The sequence below is a fragment of the Gopherus flavomarginatus genome, chromosome 5, assembly GCF_025201925.1.
Source record: "Gopherus flavomarginatus isolate rGopFla2 chromosome 5, rGopFla2.mat.asm, whole genome shotgun sequence".
Lineage (NCBI taxonomy): Eukaryota > Metazoa > Chordata > Testudines > Testudinidae > Gopherus > Gopherus flavomarginatus.
The window spans coordinates 126,177,385-126,201,929 of record NC_066621.1 but is presented as its reverse complement, the minus strand read 5'-3'; the positions used below and the strand labels follow the sequence as shown (position 1 = coordinate 126,201,929).

Genomic DNA, 24,545 nt, shown 5'->3' with positions numbered 1-24,545 from the left:
CTATCCTCCTGGGAAGCGGTGACTGGTCCTTCCACTCCTAGGCGGAGGGGCTGCCACCGAGTCTCTGCGTGCTATGAGTGTCAGGTTTGCTGCTCTTGACCCCAGCCTCCCAGAGCCCCCTCCTGCACTCCAAACCCCTCATTCCCAGCCCCACCCTCAACCGGAGCCATCATCCCCTACAACACCGTAACCTCCTGCCCCAGCCTGGTGCCCCCTCTTGCACCCTGAAGCCCTCATTTCTGGACCCGCCCCAGAATCTGCACCCACAGCCCAGGATGGTACTCCTTCCCACACCCCGACCCTCTGCCTCAGCCCAGAGCCCCCTCCCACATTCTAACCCTTAGGCCCCACCCTTCAGCCCCCTCCTGCATCCCAACCCCTGGCCTCAGTCCAGAGCCCCCTCCCACACTCCAAATCCCTCGACCCCACCCAGCCCCCTCTCCTCCACCGCAGAGTTCGGACCTCCAGCTTGATCCCTCCCCCTCCCTTTCCTGCACCTCAGCCCAGAGCCCCCTCTCACACTCTGACCCCGCCCCCCAGCCTGGACCCCCTCCTGCTGAAAGTGAGCGAGGGTGGGTGACCGTGAGCTATAGGGGCGGAACCTCAGGGCAGGAGGCGGGGCAAGGGCGTTAGGTTTTGGGCAGTTCGAACGATTGGCAACGCTAAAGCCCGGCCCCTGGCTCCGGCCCGCCCCGTCTCACTACGTCAGGCTCTGAACCTGCAACAGAATTTAATTGCTGGCGCCAGCTGTGGCCTGGGTTGAACCTGAGGCTTGACTCCAAGCGCCGCCCCCTCTTCCCATGTGTGGCTGGATCCGCGCGTTGCAGCCTCACCCCTGTCTCCCCGGCTCTGTACTGCCCTGGCGGAAACCCTTCCGCGCAAAGCTCCGTCCCAAAGCTAATACAGCGCCTGCACTCGCTCTACCGCACCCCCAACATGGCAACATGCCCGCCGCTACTGTCAGCTCACTTTATCACGTGACCTCCGGCCTCTCTCCCTCCCTCCCCTTTGGGAAGATGGGGGCGGTTCGCCGAGAGGCCTAGCCCCTGTCAGGTGACCGCCGGCTGGCGTGGTCATATGACAATGGCTGGCGGATGGTTGTAGCAGAGTTGCTGTAGGAACGGGCTGGCTGCTATGGACGCTGCTGGAGGGAGGCGCGTACGGTGTCCGGGTTCCCCTCGCCGGGCTGGCGCTCCCTGTGGGCGGGCTCTGCTGTGGGGCTGGGCCCTGCTGGTCTGCGCCTGGGGCCCTCGCCCCCCGGGGGCTGCTGCCGCCCCTTTCCTAGCCGGCTACGCGCTGGACGATTCGGCCGGGCTGGGCCGTGAGTTCGACGGCATCGGGGCCGTGAGCGGCGGAGGGGTGAGCGGGGGTGGGCAGGGAATGAGGGGGTGTGGGTGGGACAGGAGTGGACAGAGGGCTGGAGGGAGTGGGAATAGGGGTGAATGGACGCCTGTCGGGGCAAGAGGGATGGGGAATAGATGGGAGTGAGGGAGGGAACGGGGCCTGGAGAGAGGTCAGACCCGTAGGCAAATTTCTGGGTGGCCATTGTGCTTTTGTGTGGGGTGAAGAGGATTGCCATGAGGTGACAGTCTCTTGTGCTGTCTGTGCATGAGGCCTGCCCCTCGGATTTGTAATGCAGAGTGAAGGGTGTTATCTAAGGCAGTGGTTCCCAAACTTGTTCTGCTGCTTGTGCAGGGAAAGCCCCTGGCGGTCCGGTCCGGTCCGGTTTGTTTACCTGCTGCATCCCCAGGTTTGGCTGATCGCGGCTCCGGGCCAATGGTTCGCTGCTCCAGGCCAATGGGAGCTGCAGGAAACAGCAGCCAGCACATCTCTTGGCCTGTGCCGCTTCCAGCAGCTCCTAGCTGAAACTGTGGACGCAGCAGGTACACAAACCGGTCAGGCCTGCCAGGGGCTTTCCCCACACAAGTGGCAGAACAAGTTTGGGAACCACTGATATAAGGAAAACAAGAAAAATAATAGCGTAGTGAAATTCAGAAGAATGAGCAGGTGTCCATGTGTGATGATGCATTGAAGGGAATGGGATGGGGGTATTGTTGCCTGTCAAATTCAGGTGCTAAAAACATGGCACCAAGTTAGTGTTGGAGGGAGATGAGAGATTCCCTACATTTGAGTAGCAGGTCTTGTCTGAGAGTAGCATTTGAGGCTGAGGAATGGTGTGGGAGAGTGCTTCTTGTTCTCCTTTTTCTTCTTGCAAAAAAGATGTGGGATGTGTGTGTGTTGCGGTCTGTTTCTGGTTAGGATGATAGGAGATTCTTAAGGACAAATTAATCTTTGGTGTAACTCCATTGAAATCCTGGGATTAATTTTATTCTTGACCTACATTTTAAAGAGTTCCCTTCATAGTTTTTAAAATATTTATACCACCAAATGACCAGTAATTTTCCAGGGATTTCTTCCAGTCCAATGATAAGTGTCATGAGCGCCATTCAAGCTCTACTGTGATACGTAATTGGCACCTCTCTGGAGTTAGCTTGGACACATAGGCTGATTTGGGTTTAGGAGGAAGAAAAGCAGGGAAAACTTTTAGAGGAAAGAAAACCACATTAGTAGGAAATAGGTTTTTGCCTGGGAAAATGTTCCTGTCTCATCATGCCCATGCTGGATCCCATTCTCTCCTCCCACTCCCTAATATATACTTCACAACACCATAGTGCTGCTGCAAAAAGCTGGAGACTAGTCATTTGTTAATGTCTTTCTACAGTAAATTTTGTGTCTTAAAGGGGTGTTGAGTTTTTGTGGTATCTGGCTGGCTGAGTCCCTGCTGACATGATTCCTTAGTTCTTGGTGGGATTTAAGTGTGCTATTAGTTATGTTAGGTTGCCTAGAACCTTAGATAGGAGGCTCTTTACTATTTTAAATCCAAATAAAATATAAAATAACTCTAAATATGGTCTTTTGCCTTTGTTCTTTTTCAGGCCACCTCTCGACTTCTGGTGAATTACCCAGAGCCTTATCGCTCTCAGATTTTAGATTATCTGTTTATGGTAATAGTTCTATATTAGTAAGACATATCTCTAACCTTCTCTAGAGTTTTAATATGTACTCTATATGTACTCAAATTGAAAATGAGACATCCTGTCTGCTCGCCTAAGGCATCTCCCTTTTCCCCCATTCTGTGTGAGGCTGTCGCCTGTTGCTGGAACCTCGAGGAGGGCCCCCTCAGGAGTCTGTCACCTGTGGCTAGAACTTTGCAGGGAGCCCATTGTTGCTGCTATTGCCTGTGGCTGGAACCCTGCCAAGGCCTCACTGGCTGTCAGCTCCAGACTCCTGCAGACCCTGGGGGCTGAAGCAGAGAATGTCAAGGAGGTCTTAGGAAGTCACGGATTCCGTAACTTCCATGACCTCTGTGACATAAATGTAGCCTTAATTATGGTTATTAATACAGTAACTTGAAGGTATGTCCTGTTTGTGTGGTGATAACTGTTTCTGGGACCTAAATTTTGAGGCTGAACAATCAACTCTTGTTACTCCAAGGTGTGGTAGCTGCCAGGAGTAAACACCCTTCTTATGTTAAGAGGAAACAACTAATTATACTGAAATGACTAAACAATTTGAGGGTACTTCCTCTTGGTAATAACCATAATCTAGGCTAATCAACATCTTGTTGTTTCTGTTGTTCTTTTTAATTTTGGAAATAGCGATTACTGAGATTCCCTCTTATTGCTATTCTGAAATAGCTAATGATTAATTCTATTCTATTAAATATTTTGCGATATTGGGCTAGAACTAGAAGGTTTTTTTTTTTTTTCTAGTTTAAAGGTGGATAAAGTGAAGGGTTGAGGTGATCATAACTATTGTGGGTAGTAAATTCTGAAGGCGATATTGAATCAGTGCAAAAGTATGTATACTTCATGACTTCTGAAAATTACTGTATATTTTAGTTGGCAATTGAAGAGTATCCTTGCTCTCTAGCTTGCTAAGATTGTTCCATTTCAATAAAATTAATATCCTAAGGTTTGCCTAGGATGCAAGTTCAATTAGTTATGGTTCTGAATTCTTTAGATAATCTAGTAAAACACTTTTATACCAGTAAAGCTGTCCATTTAGAGGTCTGTACCACTTAAACTATATCAATGTCTGCACTGATATAGTTAGAGCAGTACCAAAATTAAGAGGGCAACATACCACTTTCAAATAGATGTTCCCTTGGCTTCAACCTTCTAGAGCATATTTTCTGTGTTAGAGAGAGAGAAGTAGCTATGGAGGTTTTTGATGGGGAGTGGGGAAGAGACATGATGTAGCTGCTTTGCCTACTGTGTACTCAGTCATCTGGAAAATGGTCTTTTTTGCCCTTTTTACACTGAATTTGGGAATGTAGCATATGACCTCTTATATGTAGAAATTACTTTACCCACTACAGAAATTAATCAGTTATGGTTCTGAATTGTTGAGATAAATGAATATAAGCAACTTTATGCCATTAAAACTGTCCGTTTAGAAGGCTGTACCACTTTAACTATATCAGTGTCTAAACCAGGGGTCTGAAACGCGTGGGCTGCATGTAGAGTTATTTCCTGCAGCCCGCCATAGCTCCCTTGAAAAGGTGTCAGTGATGCGGCCCGCAGGCCAATGTACTAGTCCTCATTTGACCCTCGTGGTGATTTAAGTTTGAGATCCCCGGTCTAAACTGATATAATATCATCAGTACCAACCCTCAAACTTGCAAACCTTTTTAGTTTTTTGAAGCAACATGGTCATTTTGAAATCTAGGCAACTTAAAATAGTATTGTCCTACATCAGCCTCTGGACCACCATACACATTTTTTGGCTTTACCTTGACATCTTCCTATTTTGTTAGCTTTGCTGTGCTAAAGATTCCAAACAGGGAAACACACTTATAACTCCAAGAGGGACTGTGAAACTGACTAGAAACCAAGTACTCTCAATTGCACAATATAAATAAACTGTAAAAAGAGGAATAGCTTTTCCCTCTAATCTTTCAGTTGCATTAATCTTAGGCGATTGTAATAATAATGGGTAAAATATTCAGATAGAAATGTGATGAGGTTGATGGTGATGCACTTTTTAGTTGAACATTCTTCTGCTTATAGTGGGAATCTATATTCATAGATTTTTTTTTCTCCTTTTTTAAAGCCAAATTTTGGTGCCTCTTTGCATATTCTGAAAGTAGAGATTGGTGGTGATGGACAGTCAACAGGTATGAATTCTTGAGGGACTGGGCTTACTGTTTTTATGTACATCATTCTTCTCTTCAAATGATGTGGCGATACAATAGATGAAATACTACCAGTTTAGTGATAACCATTGTGATAAACATTTCACCTCATTTGAAATAGCAAGGCTCTGCATGATACACTTGGAACTGCACTACCATCCCTAAAAATGTTTGCTGCTAGCAGGGTTCTAGTACCATTTCTCGAATTGGTGTGGGGAGGGTCTTTTTTTACATGAGAACTGTGGTACAGACTGTTACTTAGTATGGGTATGTCTATACTACCTGCCGAATCGGCGGGCAGCAATTGATCCAGTGGGGGTCAATTTATCGTGTCTAGACTAGACGCAATAAATTGATCCCCAAATGCTCTCCCATCGACTCCTGTACTCCACCACTGCGAGAGGCGCAGGCAGAGTCGACGGGAGTGGCAGCAGGCGACTCACTGCAGTGAAGACACCGTGGTGAGTAGGTCTAAGTACGTCAACTTCAGCTACATTATTCATGTAGCTGAAGTTGTGTAACTTAGATCGATTTCCCTCCCTCTAGTGTAGACCAGGGTGGTGAAACCCCACAGTAACACTAGTCCAAATCTTATATGAAAAGGAACTTCTCATTCTTATGATATAGTGTAGTTTGAACTGAACTCTTGGTTTCATAACAAGTTTCCTCCTTTTCTCTCCCCATGTGTTTCTCTTGCCCCCAAGAAGTAAACATGCAGTAATCTGTGCCACGCTGCCTGTTGTTTCTCAGTTCAGGGTCCTTGCATAATGGTGAAAATATTTTTTTTTTCTCCTCCTGATACTATTGTGATAATGTTCATGCAGTGATTCCTCAGCCCAAAATAATATTGAAGATAGACTTAGCGTCACAGTAATTGGGGAATATAAAAGATCTACTGGATCATTAGATCAATCCTTCTGCAAGTCTCTGCATAGTCTCTTTGACAGAAAACATGTTCATGTTAATCTGATACTGTACTTGATCATAGTCAACAGACATAGGGTATGTTTGTACTTATGTGGCATGTAGAATACAGACACTGCATGTCAATAGCAGTGTAGATAGTGAACTGCGGCTTTGTAGAGTATTGCATTATACACCTGAACCCCCAGGGTATATAGCCTGCACACTCAAGCTCTGCTTCCCATATCAACACTACTATTTTTAGTGGTGTAGTGTCTAGCTGCCTCCCCACTGCCTGAGTCTTTCCCTGTCACAGTTAAAGTCTCCTGCAGGGGAAAATTGTGGGGAAAGGATATGGCAGCTCCCCCCTGCTGGAGCATTTCCTCACTGGCAGTGAAAGCTTCTGGCAGCAGTTATCTGCCAGAGTCTTTTCCTGCTGCTGGAGTCTTTTGCTGCCATGTGTAGCTACACACCGCAGTGACAAGAATGGACACAGCCTGCCTTTCAGTGCAGTGTGTAGCTACGTGTGTAGTGCCTATACTCTACATCAGTGGTTCTCAAACTAGGGCTGTTCAGGGAAGGCCCCTGGTGGGCTAGGCTGGTTTGTTTACCTGCCGTGTCTGCAGGCTTGGTCGATTGTGGCTCCCACTGGCTGTGGTTTGCTGCTCCAGGCCAATGGGGGCTGCAGGAAGCAGCACGAGCCGAGGGAGTTTGAGAACTACTGTTCTACATGCCACTGTAAGTATAGCCACAGAATAACATCTGCGCTGCAATCAAAGGTGTAATTGCAACATGACGACGTACTTGACTAGCTTTAATTTAGATAGCATAAGTACCAATAGCAGTGCAGTTGCTGCAGCATGGACTGTAGAAGCCCACCCAGGACTCTGGGTACTCACTTAGACAGCTAGCCCATGGTGCCTGTGGCTTCACTGCTATCGATACTTGCACTAAATAGATTAAAGCTCGCTGGGGTATGTCTACATGTGCTGCAATCACACCTCCACTTGCAGAGGTGATGTACTCTAAGAGGGAGGGATGGCTAGTTTTTCATGTTAGCTTCCAATTTCACTTTGCTTTCAAATTTACTTCAAAGAATTCATGAACTGTGCTTGCGGATGTGCCTAGATATTATGGTGATGAGTAATACACCTCTACCCCGATATAACGCTATCCTCGGGAGCCAAAAAATCTTACCGTGTTATAGGTGAAACCCTTTATATTGAACTTGCTTGATCCACTGGAGTGCGCAGCCCCCACCCCCCCCAGAGCACTGCTTTACCGTTTTATATCCGAATTTGTATTCTATCGGGTCATGTTATATCGGGGTAGAGGTGTATTTAAAAAAAAACCTAAGATACATAGGAATTTTGTCATGACACAGAAAACAATTAGTGAGATATCTTTGTTGTTTCCTCTGTAGATGGTACTGAACCCTCCCACATGCACTATGAAAACGATGAGAATTATTTCCGGGGCTATGAGTGGTGGCTAATGAAAGAAGCTAAAAAGAGGAACCCCAACATTAAATTGATTGGTAAGGACTTGAGTTTTCTCAGTGTTCTGTCTTCCTGTTTTAAAATACGATTTCATACCTGACTCATTCTTAATTGGTTCCTCCAATTTGCCTTCCCTCTCCTTTTAAAGAATATTTTATTGTGTGAATTTTGTAAGGTTTTATTGTGACAACGCCTTGTGTTTGATGTGTTGGCCCCCCCCCCTTCTCCCCAGTGCTGGGTGATATTTCTTTGGCCTAAAATAACTAAACTAAAACAGTCAGTATGAGAGTGTCACACTGTGAGAGCCAATGGCAAGAGACAATAAATTCAAGACTAAGAATCCCCCACATTATGCATGCTCATTCTTCCTTTTTCCCAGGTACCCTTTTTAGGAGGAATCTTTTCTAATCCTACATACAATAAACTAACTTTTCATATCTTCCAGGACTCTCTTTATTTCCTTCAGACTTCTATCAAATGCTTTCGAAAACTAGCTCAAGCAAATGTGCTTTGACTTCTGATTTTCACCTCAGATGGGTAGACAAGTTCTGTGACACCTTCACTATTCTGTTCAATTCAAGTCAGAGCCCTGTGTCTCCAGCTGTGGAATCTACCTGTTGCCACTGAAATGTGTTCCAAAACAGAAGTTGTCATTTAAACTAAAAAATGGTTTCTGTTCTTTTATGGCTGCAAAGAAAATGTTCCAAACCTGAACTGAATGTAAACCAATGCAGTGATTTGGAATGGGTGTCTGAGTTACCAAGCTCATGTGTAATTCCATAATTCCAAACCCACCTCCCATGTGCCAAATGACCCCAGAATTCCTTACTCTATGGCCAAAACCTCCAGCTTCCCCTCTGACACATCTTTAATCCAGTTATATGATGTTAATTCTTAGTCAGTCTATGGCAACTTGAAAATGAGAGACTTAGAGGCAGAGTAAATTAAATTGAATTTAATATCAAAATAATGAAAAAACCCTATATTTGTATATGAAAATGAATAATATAAGTAAAAAGCTTCATTGACAAATTTACTGCAGGTTGCTGTTGATTTTTGAATCTACTTCATCAAAGTGCCTTAACTACAGAATCTTCCTGGAGGGCTAATAGCCCCACCTTGCCATTGCACCACTACTATGCTCACACCAAAGTTGCCCCTAAAATGTACAGAAGCAGCTGGAGAAGGAGCTCTCTTCCTCCTCCCCAAGGTTCCGTGGCTGCAGGGTCGGCAGAGCTATCCCCCGTCCCTCATTGTAACGAATCCCTAGCTATACTAAACAAATCACTTGGATCCCCAGGGGTTCGTTATAGTGAGGGTGTACTGTTCTTTATGTCTGCACTATTTATTTATTCAGTTTATACAGTTTGCCTGTTTGATAAACTCCAGAATGAACATTTGTATTGCAAAATAAGTGTTGCCGAAATAAGATTGCATACACATACACATAGGAAAATCTCTCCAACCACAGGTTTACAGCAAGTCTATTGTCTTTAAGTGTTAACATGTTTGCTATTTTAATCTTCTTAATGGCTGAAATCATTCTGAGTTGTTGCAAACCAATCTCTATGCTGTCTCCCTCCTATTTGATCACTGATTTACTGTCACACCTGTTCTGATAGCTTGCTCTCATGCATTTCTTCACCTGTGTAAATGACCACACTGCCTTTTCTGCCCTCTGAACCATTTGCACTGTCTCAGTTCTGACTGAAAAAGTTGCCTACGTCATGAATTATGCTGTTTTTTAGTTTAGTGTTGCTTAATAGTTTATAGTCAGGAGTATTTGGAGAGAACCGTCTTTGTATATTAAGAATGAGTGAATGATGGAGCTCTTCCTCCCATAGGGAAATTTAACGGTGCATCACTGCAAGGGGCATGAACTATATTACTGTGGGAGTGCCTAGAGTCTCCAAACGAGGATCAGCAATCCATTGTGTTGTATAAACAAAGAGTAAAAGACAGTCCCTGTTCTGAAAAGCCCACAGAAATTTTGGAAGCAGAATTCTTTAATTTTTTTTTTAAATAATTGTTAAAAAGGAAACAGACCAGTTATGGTACAAGAAGTAAAATAGGACCAAATCCTCTTGCCTTACTCGAGAGATCAGTCCCATTCTCTGTAGTGGGCTAAAAGCCTATGGTAAGCAGGATCAGACTCCTGTGTTTAGATACAACAGAATGTATTGCTTGATCCTGCAGTTCAAGAATAGTGGGTTGGTTTGTTTATTTTTTTACTAGATGTAACTCATCATTTGAGCCATCAAGCGTGAGATGTTGGGTAGATTATTGTCATAAACATAAGAACATAGGAACGGCTGTACCAGGTGAGACCAAAGGTCCATCTAGCCCAGTATCTGTCTACGGACAGAGGTCAATGCCGCATGCCCCAGAGGGAGTGAACCTAACAGGCAGTGATCAAGTGATCTCTCTCCTGCCATCCATCTCCATCCTCTGACAAACAGAGGCTAGGGACACCATTCCTTACCCATCCTGGCTAATAGCCATTTATGGACTTCACCATCATGAATTTATCCAGTTCTTTTTTAAACGCTGTTATAGTCCTAGCCTTCACAACCTCCTCAGGTAAGGAGTTCCACAAGTTGACTGTGTGCTGCATGAAGAAGAACTTCCTTTTATTTGTTTTAAACCTGCTGCCTATTAATTTCATTTGGTGACCCCTAGTTCTTGTATTATGGGAATAAGTAAATAACTTTTCCTTATCCACTTTCTCCACACCACTCATGATTTTATATACCTCTATCATATCCCCCTCTTAGTCTCCTCTTTTCCAAGCTGAAGAGTCCTAGCCTCTTTAATCTTTCCTCATATGGGACCCTCTCCAAACCCCTAATCATTTTAGTTGCCCTTTTCTGAACCTTTTCTAGTGCCAGGATATCTTTTTTTGAGGTGAGGAGACCACATCTGTACACAGTATTCGAGATGTGGGCGTACCATGGATTTATATAAGGGCAATAATATATTCTCCATCTTATTCTCTGTCCCCTTTTTAATGATTCCTAACATCCTGTTTGCTTTTTTGACTGCCTCTGCACACTGCGTGGACATCTTCAGAGAACTATCCACGATGACTCCAAGATCTTTGTCCTGACTTCTTGTAGCTAAATTATCCCCCATCATATTGTATGTATAGTTGGGGTTATTTTTTCCAATGTGCATTATTTTACATTTATCCACATTAAATTTCATTTGCCATTTTGTTACCCAATCACTTAGTTTTGTGAGATCTTTTTGAAGTTCTTCACAGTCTGCTTTGGTCTTAACTATCTTGAGCAGTTTAGTATCATTGCCTAAAGATAGATTCTTAGGTGGAAAGATTTCACTAAGGATGTGCAACTTGTGCTAGATTCTCAGCCAGTGTAAATGAAGCATAATTTCATTGAAGTCAATGGAACTACATTGATTTGCAGTGAGGATCTTTCCTTAAATCTTTCAGTTAATATATGCGGTGGCTTGCTCTTGTTTCTTACTGATGTATGCAGTGCACCTAATTAACTGTCCTTCTCTTCTGATTTTTCTTTTTAGGGTTACCTTGGGCATTTCCTGGATGGATAGGGAGGGGTCAGAACTGGCCCTATAATCATCCGGATGTCACTGCTTACTATATTGTTTCCTGGATTCTAGGCGCCAAGCAGTATCACAATTTGGACATTGATTATATTGGGGTCAGTAAAGTACGCATCTCAAATTTCTGTTTGTCTGGTTCATAATTGTTCTTTTCTAGTCCCTGATTTTGATTCCCATCTCCCAGTTACTCTGGGGCAGCCAGTTAACAAATCATTCCATATCCAGAGCCTTATGTTTGCCTCTGGTTTCTGGTGGAGCAGGCAAAAGTCACATGGGCTGGCTTTGTTTTGCTATTCTTAGTGGATGCAATGCTGATTTTCAACATTTGAGGGTTCCATACTCTAAACTGTATAAAATGGATGTCTGACTTTGTCTTGTTCAGGTTGAAGTTCGTAGAAGTAACTCAAAATGTATTAAGTGAGGTTTGAAAACTTTCCAAACCTAGGTTATATGACCTATATCAGGGATTGGCAACCTTTGGCACACAGCTTACCTCTGTTTACCTGCCGCATCCGCAGATTTGGCCGATTGCAGCTCCCGCTGGCTACAGTTCGCTGTCCTAGGCCAATGGGGGTGGCGGGAAGCGGCGGCCAGCACATCCCTCGGCCTGCACCACTTCCCACAGCCCCCATTGGCCCGGAGCGGCAAACTGCGGCCAGTGGGAGCCACGATCGGCCAAACCTGCGGACACGGCAGGTAAACAAACTGGCCCGGCCCACCAGGGTGCTTACCGTGGCGAGCTGTGTGCCAAAGGTTGCCGATCCTTGACCTATATAATGCAGTGATGTGCAGACAATATTTTGCAAAGGAGCAGCAATATACAAGTTCCCCCTTAGCTTGTGATAAACTAAGTAATTCTGAGGTGCACGTGTTTGTAAGAGAGTAGAGGGACTGTGCTGTTTATTTTCTCATTTAAACAGATTCATTCTTATAGCTAGAATGAAGGAAAGTGGCAGATCACCTGAGATCTGGGAACTTTGCCTCTGATTTCAGGGAATTTCACCCACATGTTATAGGACTGAACTTAGTCCACTGACTATTTTGAAGCTGTAGCAGTGTGCTCAACTTGTTAAATATGAAGGGGTGGAAACCTAGTTTGGAATTCTGAAACTGTGGTCCATGGACCCCAGAGTTCACACACACCTTTCAGCAGTACAGAGAATGTGCTATCTGATTTGTTTGCCTCTACTGGAGGCTATTTCCATCCCGGATATTGTTAAGTCCTTGCTGCCTGGGTAGATTTTTATATCCTCCATGGTCAGTAAATGAGGACAATACTTCTGAAGAGCAGTTTTATTTCTGTTTTGCCTTAGGAATATTCGCTTCCCTGAGAATAGCATGAAGCGCTTGGTGTCTAAATGTTCCATAATTATTTGAGTTATGCTGTGTTTGGCTTCAGCATTATATATTGTACAGTAAACAATGTTTGACCTTTATAAAGTTGGTAGAAGTATTTCTAAGTGGAAGCTTCATTTCAAAAAATCATATGCTCTTGGTGATATTTTGTGTGGTAGAACTCTTTGGTCATGGTGTCTTAAAAATGGGGAAATAGCGAAGACTGTATTGAGCAAGAGAAACTTATTGCCAGTAAGCTGTTTAACGGTTTCATAGCCACCTCTTCTTCCCTTTAGTCTTGCAGCACATGTGGTACAGATTAGATACCATCAATTGTTGTCTTAATATATGATGAACTTCAGAAGCCTTTTCAATACATGTGTTTTGATGAGACTTTTGAAATCAGTCCAGTAACGTTAGAACATGCAAGTGTAAACCTGCAGTCAGAGGCTTGTGTAAATGTAGAAACCTACTAATAGGCAAGTTATTCCTTTTCAGAAGGAAGATGGTAGTTCTGTCTCGGGGCCTTTGAACTTTAGTTAAAGCTGCCGCCTTTAGAGCCAATAACAAAAACAAGTGGAGTTGCTCTCTCCTTACACAAGAATCTGAAACCACAGAATTCAGTTACAATAGTGGCTGTATAATTTTACAGATTAAAACTTTCCTTTTTTGTATTGATGTGATTAATTTTACTGTTCAGACTAATACATTTATTTTTGAAATTGCTTTCTATGTTCTGTTCTATAGATATGGAATGAAAAGTCATTTAGTAGCAAATATATCAAGGTATGTAATGATTTTATCTCTCTCATTTTATGTACAGTGCTACTTTATTTTATCAGTATGTGTACATGACTTTTGAAACTTAGAAATAAAGTGTTTTTGGCAGTTGTATGTAGGTTGATCAACTCTTCTGAATTTGACTGAGTTAGGGTCCAATTCTGCAAGTAGAGCCCTGCGCGAGACTATTTTTAATCCCACTCCTATCTCGCCCTGCAATACCCACTCCCACCAGCTCCTGCATTGTTTCTTGATTATCCTATTCCCACTTGCAGAAACCTTAGATCCCACAAATCCTGCAAGAGACAGATTCCCCCATGTTACACTTAAAAAAATCCCCAAAACCCCACGATTGGTTTTATATATAAACGAAATTTGGACACAATTTTTATCGCTAAAGGAATAAAACAAATCTTGCTTAAACCATGTAAAAATACTTTCTCTCCTGTTTAGAAAGAGAGTTGACGTCTATTAATCTCTCGCTTAAATATAAGTACACCTCTAACTTGATATAATGCGGTCCACGTTATAGGTGAGATCATGTTATATCAAATTTGCTTTGGCCCCCCAATTCCTTGTTCCCTGACTGCCCCCTCCAGAGACCCCCATCCCTAATCACCCCAAGGACCCCACCCAACACCCCTGTCCCATGACTGCTCTGACCTCTATCCATCCTCCCCCTCCTCCCCTTCCCCTGACAGGCACTCACCGGCAGTGGTGAGAAGCAGAGCAGCCCGGCTGGCCCAGCCCACACTACTCCACCACCTCCCAGCCACGGTGCTCCGCTTCCCGCTGCCGGTGAGTGCAGGGAGGTTGGTGAAAGGATGCCCCCCTCCCCTTGCACTCACCTGCGGCGGGAAGTGGAGCTGGCTGGGGTTGGGCTGCTCTGCTTCCCGCTGCCAGTGAGTGTGGGGAGGTTGGGGGAAAGGACACCCTCCACACTCACCTGCAGCGGGAAACGGAGCAACATGGCCCCAGCCTGCTCCACTCTGCCACCTTCCAGCCGCCGTGCTCCGCTTCCTGCCACAGATGAGTGCGAGGAGGTCGGGGAAAGAATGCCCCCCATACTCACCTGCGGCGGGAAGTGGAGTGCAGCGGGCTGGGAGCTGGCGGAGTGCAGCGGGCTGGGAGCTGGCGGAGTGCAGCGGGCTGGGGCCGGGCTGCTCCGCTTCTGCCACTGCTGGTGAGTGCGGGGGGGTTCCCTTCCCCCCCAAGTCACCTCCCTGAGCGACAAGGCCAGGGCAAGGGAAGTAGAGCGGGCTGCTCCCGGCTCCCCGCTAATCCCTTGGGCCACTCTGGGACTGTGGGGCCCCAAAAGTGCCCTCCCACAGCTCCTGCCCCCCAGACCTGAGGGGAGCCCCTGACCACTTGCGAGACCCTCTGCCCCTTATTGAACCCCTCAGCCCCGGCCTGTCCCGGCACCCTTAACACGCTGCTCAGAGCAGCGTGTTGGAGCTTTACCACCTTGCATGCGAACCCGCCTTATATCAGGTCACGTTATATCGGGGTAGAGGTGTATTAAAACCTTTTATTTAAAAAAAATTTGCTTTACTTTGCTGAAATTCTATTTATGACAAACTGACGAGATTTAGTGTTTTTTCTGAAAATTACTGCAGTCTGTTTCCCCCCCCCGCCCAATCCCACCCACAACAAAGTACATTTTTCCTGCTCCCACTATTATGGCAGTGGGTCCTGCAGGATCCCAGTCCTGCTGCAGGGCTCTGCCTGTAAATACATTGCCCACTGAACTCCCTTTGTCTCCCATAGTGGTTCCAGGCGTGAAGTGCCTTCAGGGTCAGATCCCTCTCTTCAAATTTAGTTGGCTGAAATAAAATTGCTTTGAAGTCAGGATGGTATCACCTTAAATTGTGGATGGTAATCCTCATGTGAGGAAGTTACATATGGAACTCTCATCCCTAATGGAAACTCCAGTAGACACCATTAGGATCCTTCAGGGTGGTCACTATTGATTTCTATTGGCTGCTACCGAAGGGCCTGTGGCCCAGTAGACTTGTTGCATGTTCTAAAACCTAGTTGCCAACTGGAACCAGTTGAAAATCTACAGAACTTCCACTGGGAATGATAACCTCATCCTTTATCTTACCACCATAGAACTCATGCTACCAATTATAAGTTCTTACTGAAACGCAGAGTATATGTTTTTAATTCTATTTGTCATGGTTGAAGTGAAAGTTTTCTCACAAATACCCGTGATGCCTAATCACGGGAACTACATTGCCACTTTCAAAGATAAATTCTGCAAGAGGCCAAGCTTCTTCAACACCCATTAAAATAAAGGGAAGTTAAAGTAGCTCAGCCCTTCACATGACAAGGCCTTAATGGTGATTCAAAACCAAAAACACTTACCCTTGACAGAAGATGTGCAGTAGGGCATGTAACATGAAAGTGGAATTTTATTAAGGCAGATAAACGGTTTCTACCTTAAATTCAATTCTCTTTTGTTGCATCTTAATCTTTAGGAAATAAAATTCATTTTTCTCTTTAATACTGGATTGGACTATCTATGGAGTGACATTGAGTTTCCCACAGATGTGAACAAGGATTGGATCCCAGACTATATTACTCTATTAATTATAGAACTGCTATAGATCTTTGTTTGCCATAGAGTTTTTATAGTTTTTTCTACACATGATTATATTAGAACTGAGTCAAGCCAATAGTTCTAATATAATTATTGGTTAATCTTAATATTGTTGGGTTTCATTCACTATATTGGACCTGAACAATTGGATAGATAATTTAAAAAATCCCCCACAGTTTCTATAATAATGTTATTTTTTGACTTCCATATGTCTTAAGAAATTTGCTTGTGTTCATAAAGTTAACACTTATTTCTCTGTGTTCTTCGTGTTCACTTTCTTCTGTTATACAGAAAACGTTCCCTTTTTCACATTCCACTGTTGCTTGCCATACAATTTTAAATCCAAGCAAAGCTAACCTGGCACTTCAGCAATAAAGACCTCTATTCAGCCGTACAGACTTGCAGTCTTTGAGGCAGTTTTCTGGGAAAAGCTTTGTGGCCAATTGAATTATTTGACTTTTAACTTGGCCCAACTACATGCGAGTTCTTCTGAAACTAGATTTTGTTTATCCCATACACCTAGCATTAGAAAAATGCTGTCGGTTTACTCTGAAACCACAGAGTATTTTAGTTAACTAAGTCTAAACCTGTCCCCACTAATAGGATAGATCACTTAAGTCAACATCTCTCTCCTTAAAAAGGAAACTATCTGCTCTTTGCTCAGGAGCTGGAGTTGGCTTAAACAGAGCACTGCTCACTCTTGAAAACAAAGGGCATGATCCTGCGAGGTGATGAGTGCCATCCACTGCCATTTAATTTAATAGGAGTTGAGGATACTGAGCACCTGTTGGGATTAAGTCCTTCGGCACAGTGTCCTCCATTGAGGAGGAGGATTTTTTATAGTACCATATACTAGCCTTACATTTGCAGCTCCTCATTGGTTATGGATAGGCTCTGATTGGATAAAGCATTCCTTAGACAAATGTTTCTTGTCCCTATATGCTGGATTTTGCCTGATCTGCCAGGAGAAGAGAGGATTTTGTCTCTACTTCCAAGTGGGTATTTAACTTTTATGAAGAGGACATAATCCTACCATGTGCCATAATAAACTAATGCAGCTGCAGTTTAGATCTGTCACTGTTTTAGTAGCTTGGCTTCCTAGACCCTCCAGATTTTGGACAAGATTCTGCCAGCCTTGCTCACCTTGAATAGTACCTGACTGAAAATAGTCCTACTGAAGTCCTAAAAGTAAATAAGGTTGGCAGAATCTCTCCCCATGATATGCAGTTGGTATTATCCTTTAAACCAGTGGTCCTCAACCTGTTTATCATTGTGGGCTGCCGGTAGAGAACCATGGCATCCCCCACCCTAAAACTGCTTACAGTCCCCTATGCCCAGTGCCCCTGTCCAAAGCAGGGCCAGGAGTGGAGCCCTGAGCGTGGGCCAAACAGCCGGACCCCGTCGCCAAAATGTGGGGCCGGGACCACTTGTTCAGCCAGCAGCTGGGCCAGGAGCGGAGTGCCCAGGGGGTCAGCAACCAAGACCCAAGAAGGGGGCCCAGGAAAGGAACTCCACCTAAAACCTGGGGTAAACCCCTAGCTCCCAGAGGCCCCCCCACCTATCCACAGACCCACTCTCCTGCCCCCTGCTGCACTCACTAGCCTCCTGCTGGCAGGAGCGCTGGTGCAGGCTGCAGGACCCTGTCTCCCCCTTAGCAAGACCTGCCAGACCAGAGCAGCAAATTTTGAATTTTTTTTAGCACACAGCTGGACTTCAGCTGTGGGCTAATTGGGCTGCATGCAGCCCATGGGCGATGCGTTGAGAACAACTGCCTTAAACCATAAGCTTTCTTAAGGACCACCTCTATAGTAGGTGGGATTAGCCTGGGAGAACAGCAGAGCAGCATTCCCTTTGAAATCTGTATGTACTCTCTCTGAAGTCATTCCTTTTCACAATGGCATGTGCTCAAGCAGAAACAGGAAAACCCATGTAACATGGAAAATAAAATAGGTAAAGGTAACTGACAGCCAAAAATAGGTCAGATGTTCTGCTTGATTGGAAAAGCCTGTGGAACTGAACCCTCAATAGAGATGGTGTGCCGAGCGGAACAATGTTTTTATTTTCACAAAAATCTACCTTACCTGATCACTTAACAACATTAATTTGTCCTCCGATTCTTTAAAGCATTTTCTTGGCTGTGTGTGCAATTTGTTGGCAGTGACTCTCTACCTACTTACAAGCTGAGTCCCGCCTATTGCCATCTGAGGGCCTCCTCACCCTGTTCACTTGGTTTGCCTTAAACCATTGACCTGGAGGGATACTGAGTGTGTGGGGCAAACTGTGGGACAATGACAATGACATTGCATTCCTTCCTTCTAGCTTTGGGAAAAAAGCTGCTGAATTGGGAGTAGATTTTTTCTGAGTGATAAGCAAAAAATTAGCTCTAGGAGTTCAGCTGCTTATCACTCAAGAAATCTGCTCCCTCTCTTCAGTGTGGTGTTGCACCTGTCTTACAATGCTTCTGTTTGCTTGTCAGCCATTTGAAAAATATTTCATTGTCATCATGCTAGCCATAACAGGAAATTTGGAAGTCTGTTAGTATAAATTTAAATTCTCTATGATCTTGCTAAGCGTGTTTTGAAGTATTCATCTTCCCTCCTTAGTTTGTTACTGCTTCTTATATTGTTAAGTAGAAAACAAAAGTAAAGAGGCAGGACACTAACTCATATATTTAAAAATTTTTTTTAGAGATTTAACAACCTCTGGGATAAGTAGTTACGAAAAACAGGATTACTGACATATTTTCCGTAAGGAATATATGATGTTCACACATGGTGATATCATGTGATACGTTATATTTATCATGCTACTTGTTTTGCCCACCATTCTGTGTCCCTGATACTTATTCTGATGTTTCAAATCAGCATCTTCGACCTTTAAATTTACACTCACAGCATCTACATGGGGAAGTTACAGCACAGGTTGGTGTGCACTTCTATTCACATCCCCCTGAGTCTGAACTTCTGGGCATTGTAGACATGTCATTAAATCAGCTATCATATTTAAAAGTCCAGTTGTCACTGAAATAGTATTCTTCTGGCTTCACTCCCTTCCTCCTACTGAAAATAATTACACCACTGAATTGGTAATATTCCATCCTTGTTGAGTTAAGAGGTTTTTGATCTGGTATCTTGCAATAACAATTCAGGGCTAGAAATGGAAGTGCTGTACCAATTATTAAAGAAGATTCCTAGTGCTTATGCTAGCCCATGAAAGACCTGACATCTGACTTTTAAATGTGCAATATTATATGTAGTCATTTTCTATTTCAGCTGTGCAGAGCTCAGAAGGAATGCAGTTGCTAATGGAGTCTGGATTTACATTTGGAGGGATTAAAAACATCTCAATTTTCAAAACATTTTTTTCCTATAACATGTGTAGCACATTCAGAATAGGTGACTGTGTGATATGCTGTTAAAGATTTATCGACGTGAACTTGGAGTGACCTCTCTTATGGCTTTTGCTCTTGTGAGTAATGCAGCCTCACCTGATTCATGCGGATAAAACCTGTATCACACTATACTCCATGTACTCCACACGTTGTATTAGCCAGGAAAAACTATTTTTTTTTCTTATCTAAAACTGAGTACATCTTATCAACAACTTCTGTAAGCTGAGGAATGAATAATTCTAATTAGGAGTGTAAACTGTAGAATCAGGTTTCTGGCATGAAAACTCCTGATTACAAGTTCAAAAAATGCTTTTGGAAAATGTTTTCTACTCTTGAGGATAAGTCCTATTTTCCATTAAATTCTGTAACTTTTCTTGCTTTTTAACCGTCTCAGACAATGTTATAAGACTTGTATCCCTGCTATAGAACTATATAGTATGGTTCAAACCACCTAGAAAAAAGGATTTATTATTTTGTTAAATTCTAGAAGTTACCCTAAAAACCTATGTAGAACCCTGTTGGCTTCACCCCTATTAAATTGCATAGGACTTTTCCATAGATGTACTATTCACTGAAAACTCTTTCAAGGCCTGATCCTGCACCCTTTAAAGTCAATGGGAGTTTTGACATCAATGAATGCAGAATTGAGACCACAGTAAGTACGACAGCAATGTTGAAGAATGATTGACTGGCAGGTTTGAGAATGGTCTTTGGTTTGTCACCTTAGAAATGCCAAACAGACACTGGTAGACAAAGGTGCTGGAACTAGGGATTGTGGGGGATGCTGCTGCACCCCCGACTTGAAGTGGTTTCCATTATGTACAGCAAGATGTACACTTTGGCACACGGCCCGTCAGGGAAATCCACTGGCAGGCTGGCACAGTTTGTTTATCTGCAGGTTCGGCCAGTTGCAGCTCCCATTGGCTGCGGTTCGCTGTTCCAGGCCAATGCGGGCTGTGGGAAGCGGTGTGGGCCGAGTAATGTGCTGGCCACCGCTTCCCGCAGTCCTTATTGGCCTGGAATGGCAAACCACGCCCAGTGGGAGCTGTGATTGGCTGAACCTGCGGACGCTGCAGGTAAACAAACCGTCCCGGCCTGCCAGTGGATTTCCCTGATGGGCTGCTTGCCAAAGGTTGCCATCCCTGATATACAGGGTTCAGAGTTTGGTTCAATGGCTCTCAGCACCCCCAATATAAAAATTGTTCTGGCACCCCTGCTGCTAGAGCACCCACCTTGCATTCCTGATCACGTGGAAAATATGTGACGTGTGTGAACTCACAGTTGTGCTCTTGCCTGTTAAAACACTTACTGGATACATATTATTGCTTTTGGTCTAATATCCTTTGTGTTTGAAACCTTGGTTAGATACAGTGCAGATCAGTTTGATTAGAATTGCTTAATGTTTCATTATGCTCATTTTTTAACATGTGAAGTTAGATTAGTTAATCTAATTGAATTACTTCCCTATGTTTAGAAAAGGAGACAAACCCAGAATTTTAGGAAGATTTACTTTGGAATCATTGGCAGAAAGTTATTCTACAGTTGTGTGAATTTGTTTTAGTGAAGGTCCATCTGTTCTGTAAACACTGGTCATCCATAATACTGTTCCAAGCTCTTGAATGAGTCATGATCTTTCTCACTGACAGACTAGTTACTGATAGTTTTTATATTTTGGGGCTAGTTGCTTATCAGCTATTTGTATTTTTAGGCTTGGACTTGTTTTGCTGTGTAATCCCAGGAATATTGCAGCTTCTTCTGTGGATAAAGAAGAAATATCCCCACATACTACTGTTTTACTCCAGTTATTCTCCACTTTACCTGTCCATAAGATTTTGCAAGAAATTTTTTAAAGAGCTTATATAAACTAATCTTCAAGTGAGCGGAAGGAGTCTCCCATGAACCAGTATATGTACTGTTTCTATAGTACACCTCCATGCCACCTGAGAATAAGGGCACATCTCAGTCCTAAACTTTGTGTTACTAGGCTACTGGGTCAGATCCATAGCTTCTCTAAACCAAAGAAAATAAGTTGTGCAGTTTCTGGCTGAATTGGTAAAACCAAAAGGGAGGATAATTCCACTATACGATCTTGGTTTAACTGCCACTGGAATATTGTTTGTGACACATTCTGGGCATCTTGTTACCAGAAGGCTAGTGACAGACTGAAGAGAGTTTGGAGATGAGCATCAAAAAGTATTAAGATACTGGAGGGATGTTTTTTCTATAACATTATTTCTCCTAGCAACTGCAGATAAATGATTGGCAAAGGATCCTGCCCAGAGTACTTTATAGTCTAGCTGAAGGCTTGAGGAGATGTGAAAAAAGACCAAGCTACTAGAAAGTATCCAAACCCTTAAAATATTGGTAGATATTAGTATGTTTAAACACTGAGGAGAGAATGGCAGATTACTTAAGTAGGTAACAGAGGATATAATTCGTTGGGAATAATGGACTAAAATTGGAGAGAATGTAAGCTAAATATTGGGGAAAAACTAATTGATATGTCTTTTTATTCTGTAGAATAATTTCCTAAAGGAAGTGGTAGAAGTACCAACTCTTGAAACACAGTGCACTAGAAAGTGTTCTGTGGGTAGTAATCCTACACTCATAGGAAGACTAAATGACAATACAAATCTTTTCCATTTCTAAATTTCAAACTCTGTTTCCTTTATCCAGACCCCAGAATAAGGGCATGAACAGCTTTCATTTCCACATTTATTATGGTGTTTCCAGCTCTAAACTTCATTGTATGATTAATCTGCTGCATTCACTGATTCTTTAGATAAATTCTAATATCCATGGCAGTTAGTATACTGACTCAATACACTCAAGGATCACTGGGCATAGCATACATATTCAGGTGTATGTGGAGAGAGAGAGAGAGAGAGAGAGAGAGAGAGAGAACAAGGCATTGAGGAGACTTTACCACTGGAGAAGCGCCCATTTGGAGTAATGGTTGTTTGAACTTTGAAGGTAACGATTGTGTTACTGTTCACATGTAATTTCCCCTTTTATATGAGAGCCACCTATTGTTGGTGCATCTTACCTGGAAAGCAATAATCCCAATATTTTATTCTACAGCGTATATAATTACAGTAATCTTTCAGATTTATATTGTCATGATAGCTGGTTGATGAAAGCTATACTTCGAGTGTATTATCTCTTAATAAGATACTTTGCCATACTTTGGACAGAGTGGGTTTAAAGAACCTTGGTATCGTCGCTGCAGATGCAGATTGGGACATTTCATTTCATAAGTGATCCCTATCTTGATGATGCAGATAGTAGGGTAAGTGTGGGAGCAAAAGGAAACTTTAGAGAATGTTGGGGGCCAGCTAACAATCTCCCTGCACCTCTGAAAAGTCAGAAACTCCTTTTTAAAAAAAAGTCTAAATTTGGAGTTTGGGATCCATTCCAGATTAAGTTGAATTTGTACTTTTACTTTGTGCTTTGTTAGCCGTACAACATTCCTTTGATTATCTTCTCACAAGAGGCTGAGCCTTACTTATTTCATGCCATGCTTTGACACTTTGCTCAAATCCCTCAAATGTGGATAAAAATCAGTGATTTAAAAAAAATCAGAATTTTAAAAATTTTAATTGGACGTTTTTGCTTTTGTTTAAATTATTTTTCTTTTAAAAATAAACTTGTTTAAAATTAAATCTGAATTTAATACAAAATATGTTAAGACCTAAACCAGTGGTTCTCAATCTAATTATCATTGTGGGCTGCATCCAGTACTAGCTATACGGCCCTGAGGATGTCATGGGCTGTGGCTCTGTGCTGATTAGGCTGCAAGCAGCCCACAGGTTGGGAACCACTGGCCTAAACTTTATCTTAATTTAGTTGTAAATGTGAAACATTTTTTGATGAGAGAAGTTTATGTACCCAAAACATTTAAGGTTGTTTTGTGTAATAAAAATAATGTGCTACTTTGGGTGTTTGTTTTAAATTCCAGGTACCATCCTAATGCAGCTTGACACAAATCATGAGTAAAAAGTTAATTATCCAGTAAATAACAATATATCATTCACCATTTTCTAACCTAATAAATATGTACAATTAATAAAGAATCTGAAAATATTAAACTATAGAATTGCTTAAATATACGTAGTTATAGTGTACTTTCTTAAGTAGCAAAAAGGTGTGCCAAGTCTAGTGTAAATGCTGTATTTACTTTTAAATCAATACATATTAATGGTTATATTAACCAATGAGTGCACCTCTTTTTTAAAGAAAGTAACTGAAGTATGAATGAAAAGTTGATTAAAGTTGATAATTTAAACCGAGGCTTTCCAGTTGGTGATTTAAATTGCCTTGATTTAAATCAATCCGCCCTGCTCCTTACTTGCAGCTTGCTTCTGTCAGCTAGCTTGACACCATTCCACTGTTCCTGTTTTCTTGCTGATCTTTGCTTCCTCAACTACTAAATTTCACTAATGCATTTGAAAGGCCTACAATATGTGCACAATGCAAATAAACTTGATCAAGACTTGTTTGCATATAATACATTCTCCTGACCTTCTACGTTGTCACTCTTGTCCTTCCCACACCCCTTTTTGTTTCTTATCCCTTGCTGTTCTGTGTCTAGGTAAGCTTATCGTGACAGAGCTATGTTTCTGGTTTTTAGTGTGCTATGCACATTCTTTAGGATTTAGGGGTAACTCTGTTCTTAATTCTTATAACATACATGTACAGTACAGGAGTTACAATTTCTAATGCACCATTATAGTAAGAGGTCCCGATAATCAAAACTGAGATATTAGCACTGTTGAGAAGAAAAGCTTTGTTTTTAGACATGTGCTAAATAGGGACACAGTTGGTGGTATAGATGCGAATGGTATTTCTGGAACACTTTAGCTTGTAGAAGGAAAAGGAGAGAACCTCAGTGCTATAGTTGTGGGTGAGCATTCTTTAAAGCAGGATTTTATAAAGAAAGTAACATTCTGACATATTGAGCTTCTGAATGTTAACTGTCCGGGAGATGGTGCTTTAAAAATGTAATCTGAGAATATTCAACATGGAGTTAGTTGTTGTATAGTGTAGGTAAAACTTCTAAATCTAAAGCACTGTGACTTTCAAATGATATTTTTTACTTTTAGATGTGACTTTGTTTATGAAACTTTCTGGATTAACATTTGGAAACTGAAGTCCTCTGTGTATCAACAAGATAAGCAGAGACCATACAAATTTTAGATTATGACTCACCAATAGGCTTAACTTCTGATTGAGGCTATATGGAGAGTAGTTCAGTCT

The 24,545-nt window shown here is 42.8% G+C and overlaps 1 protein-coding gene across 2 annotated transcripts in view; it reads left to right on the top strand.

The window, feature by feature from the left end:
- The first annotated feature begins 1,069 nt into the window (after positions 1 to 1,069).
- The window catches only part of GALC (galactosylceramidase), a 68,468-nt gene continuing 44,992 nt past the window's right edge, over positions 1,070 to 24,545 (top strand). Inside the window, exons 1-6 of one of the 2 annotated variants that reach the window (XM_050953267.1) lie at positions 1,070 to 1,359; positions 2,937 to 3,005; positions 5,116 to 5,179; positions 7,524 to 7,637; positions 11,140 to 11,279; positions 13,264 to 13,302. In XM_050953267.1, coding sequence (XP_050809224.1) covers positions 1,135 to 1,359; positions 2,937 to 3,005; positions 5,116 to 5,179; positions 7,524 to 7,637; positions 11,140 to 11,279; positions 13,264 to 13,302 — 651 coding nt within the window. In that variant the 5' untranslated portion in view covers positions 1,070 to 1,134. The remainder of the gene's footprint in view (positions 1,360 to 2,936; positions 3,006 to 5,115; positions 5,180 to 7,523; positions 7,638 to 11,139; positions 11,280 to 13,263; positions 13,303 to 24,545) is intronic. The other variant, XM_050953268.1, reaches the window with a different exon arrangement.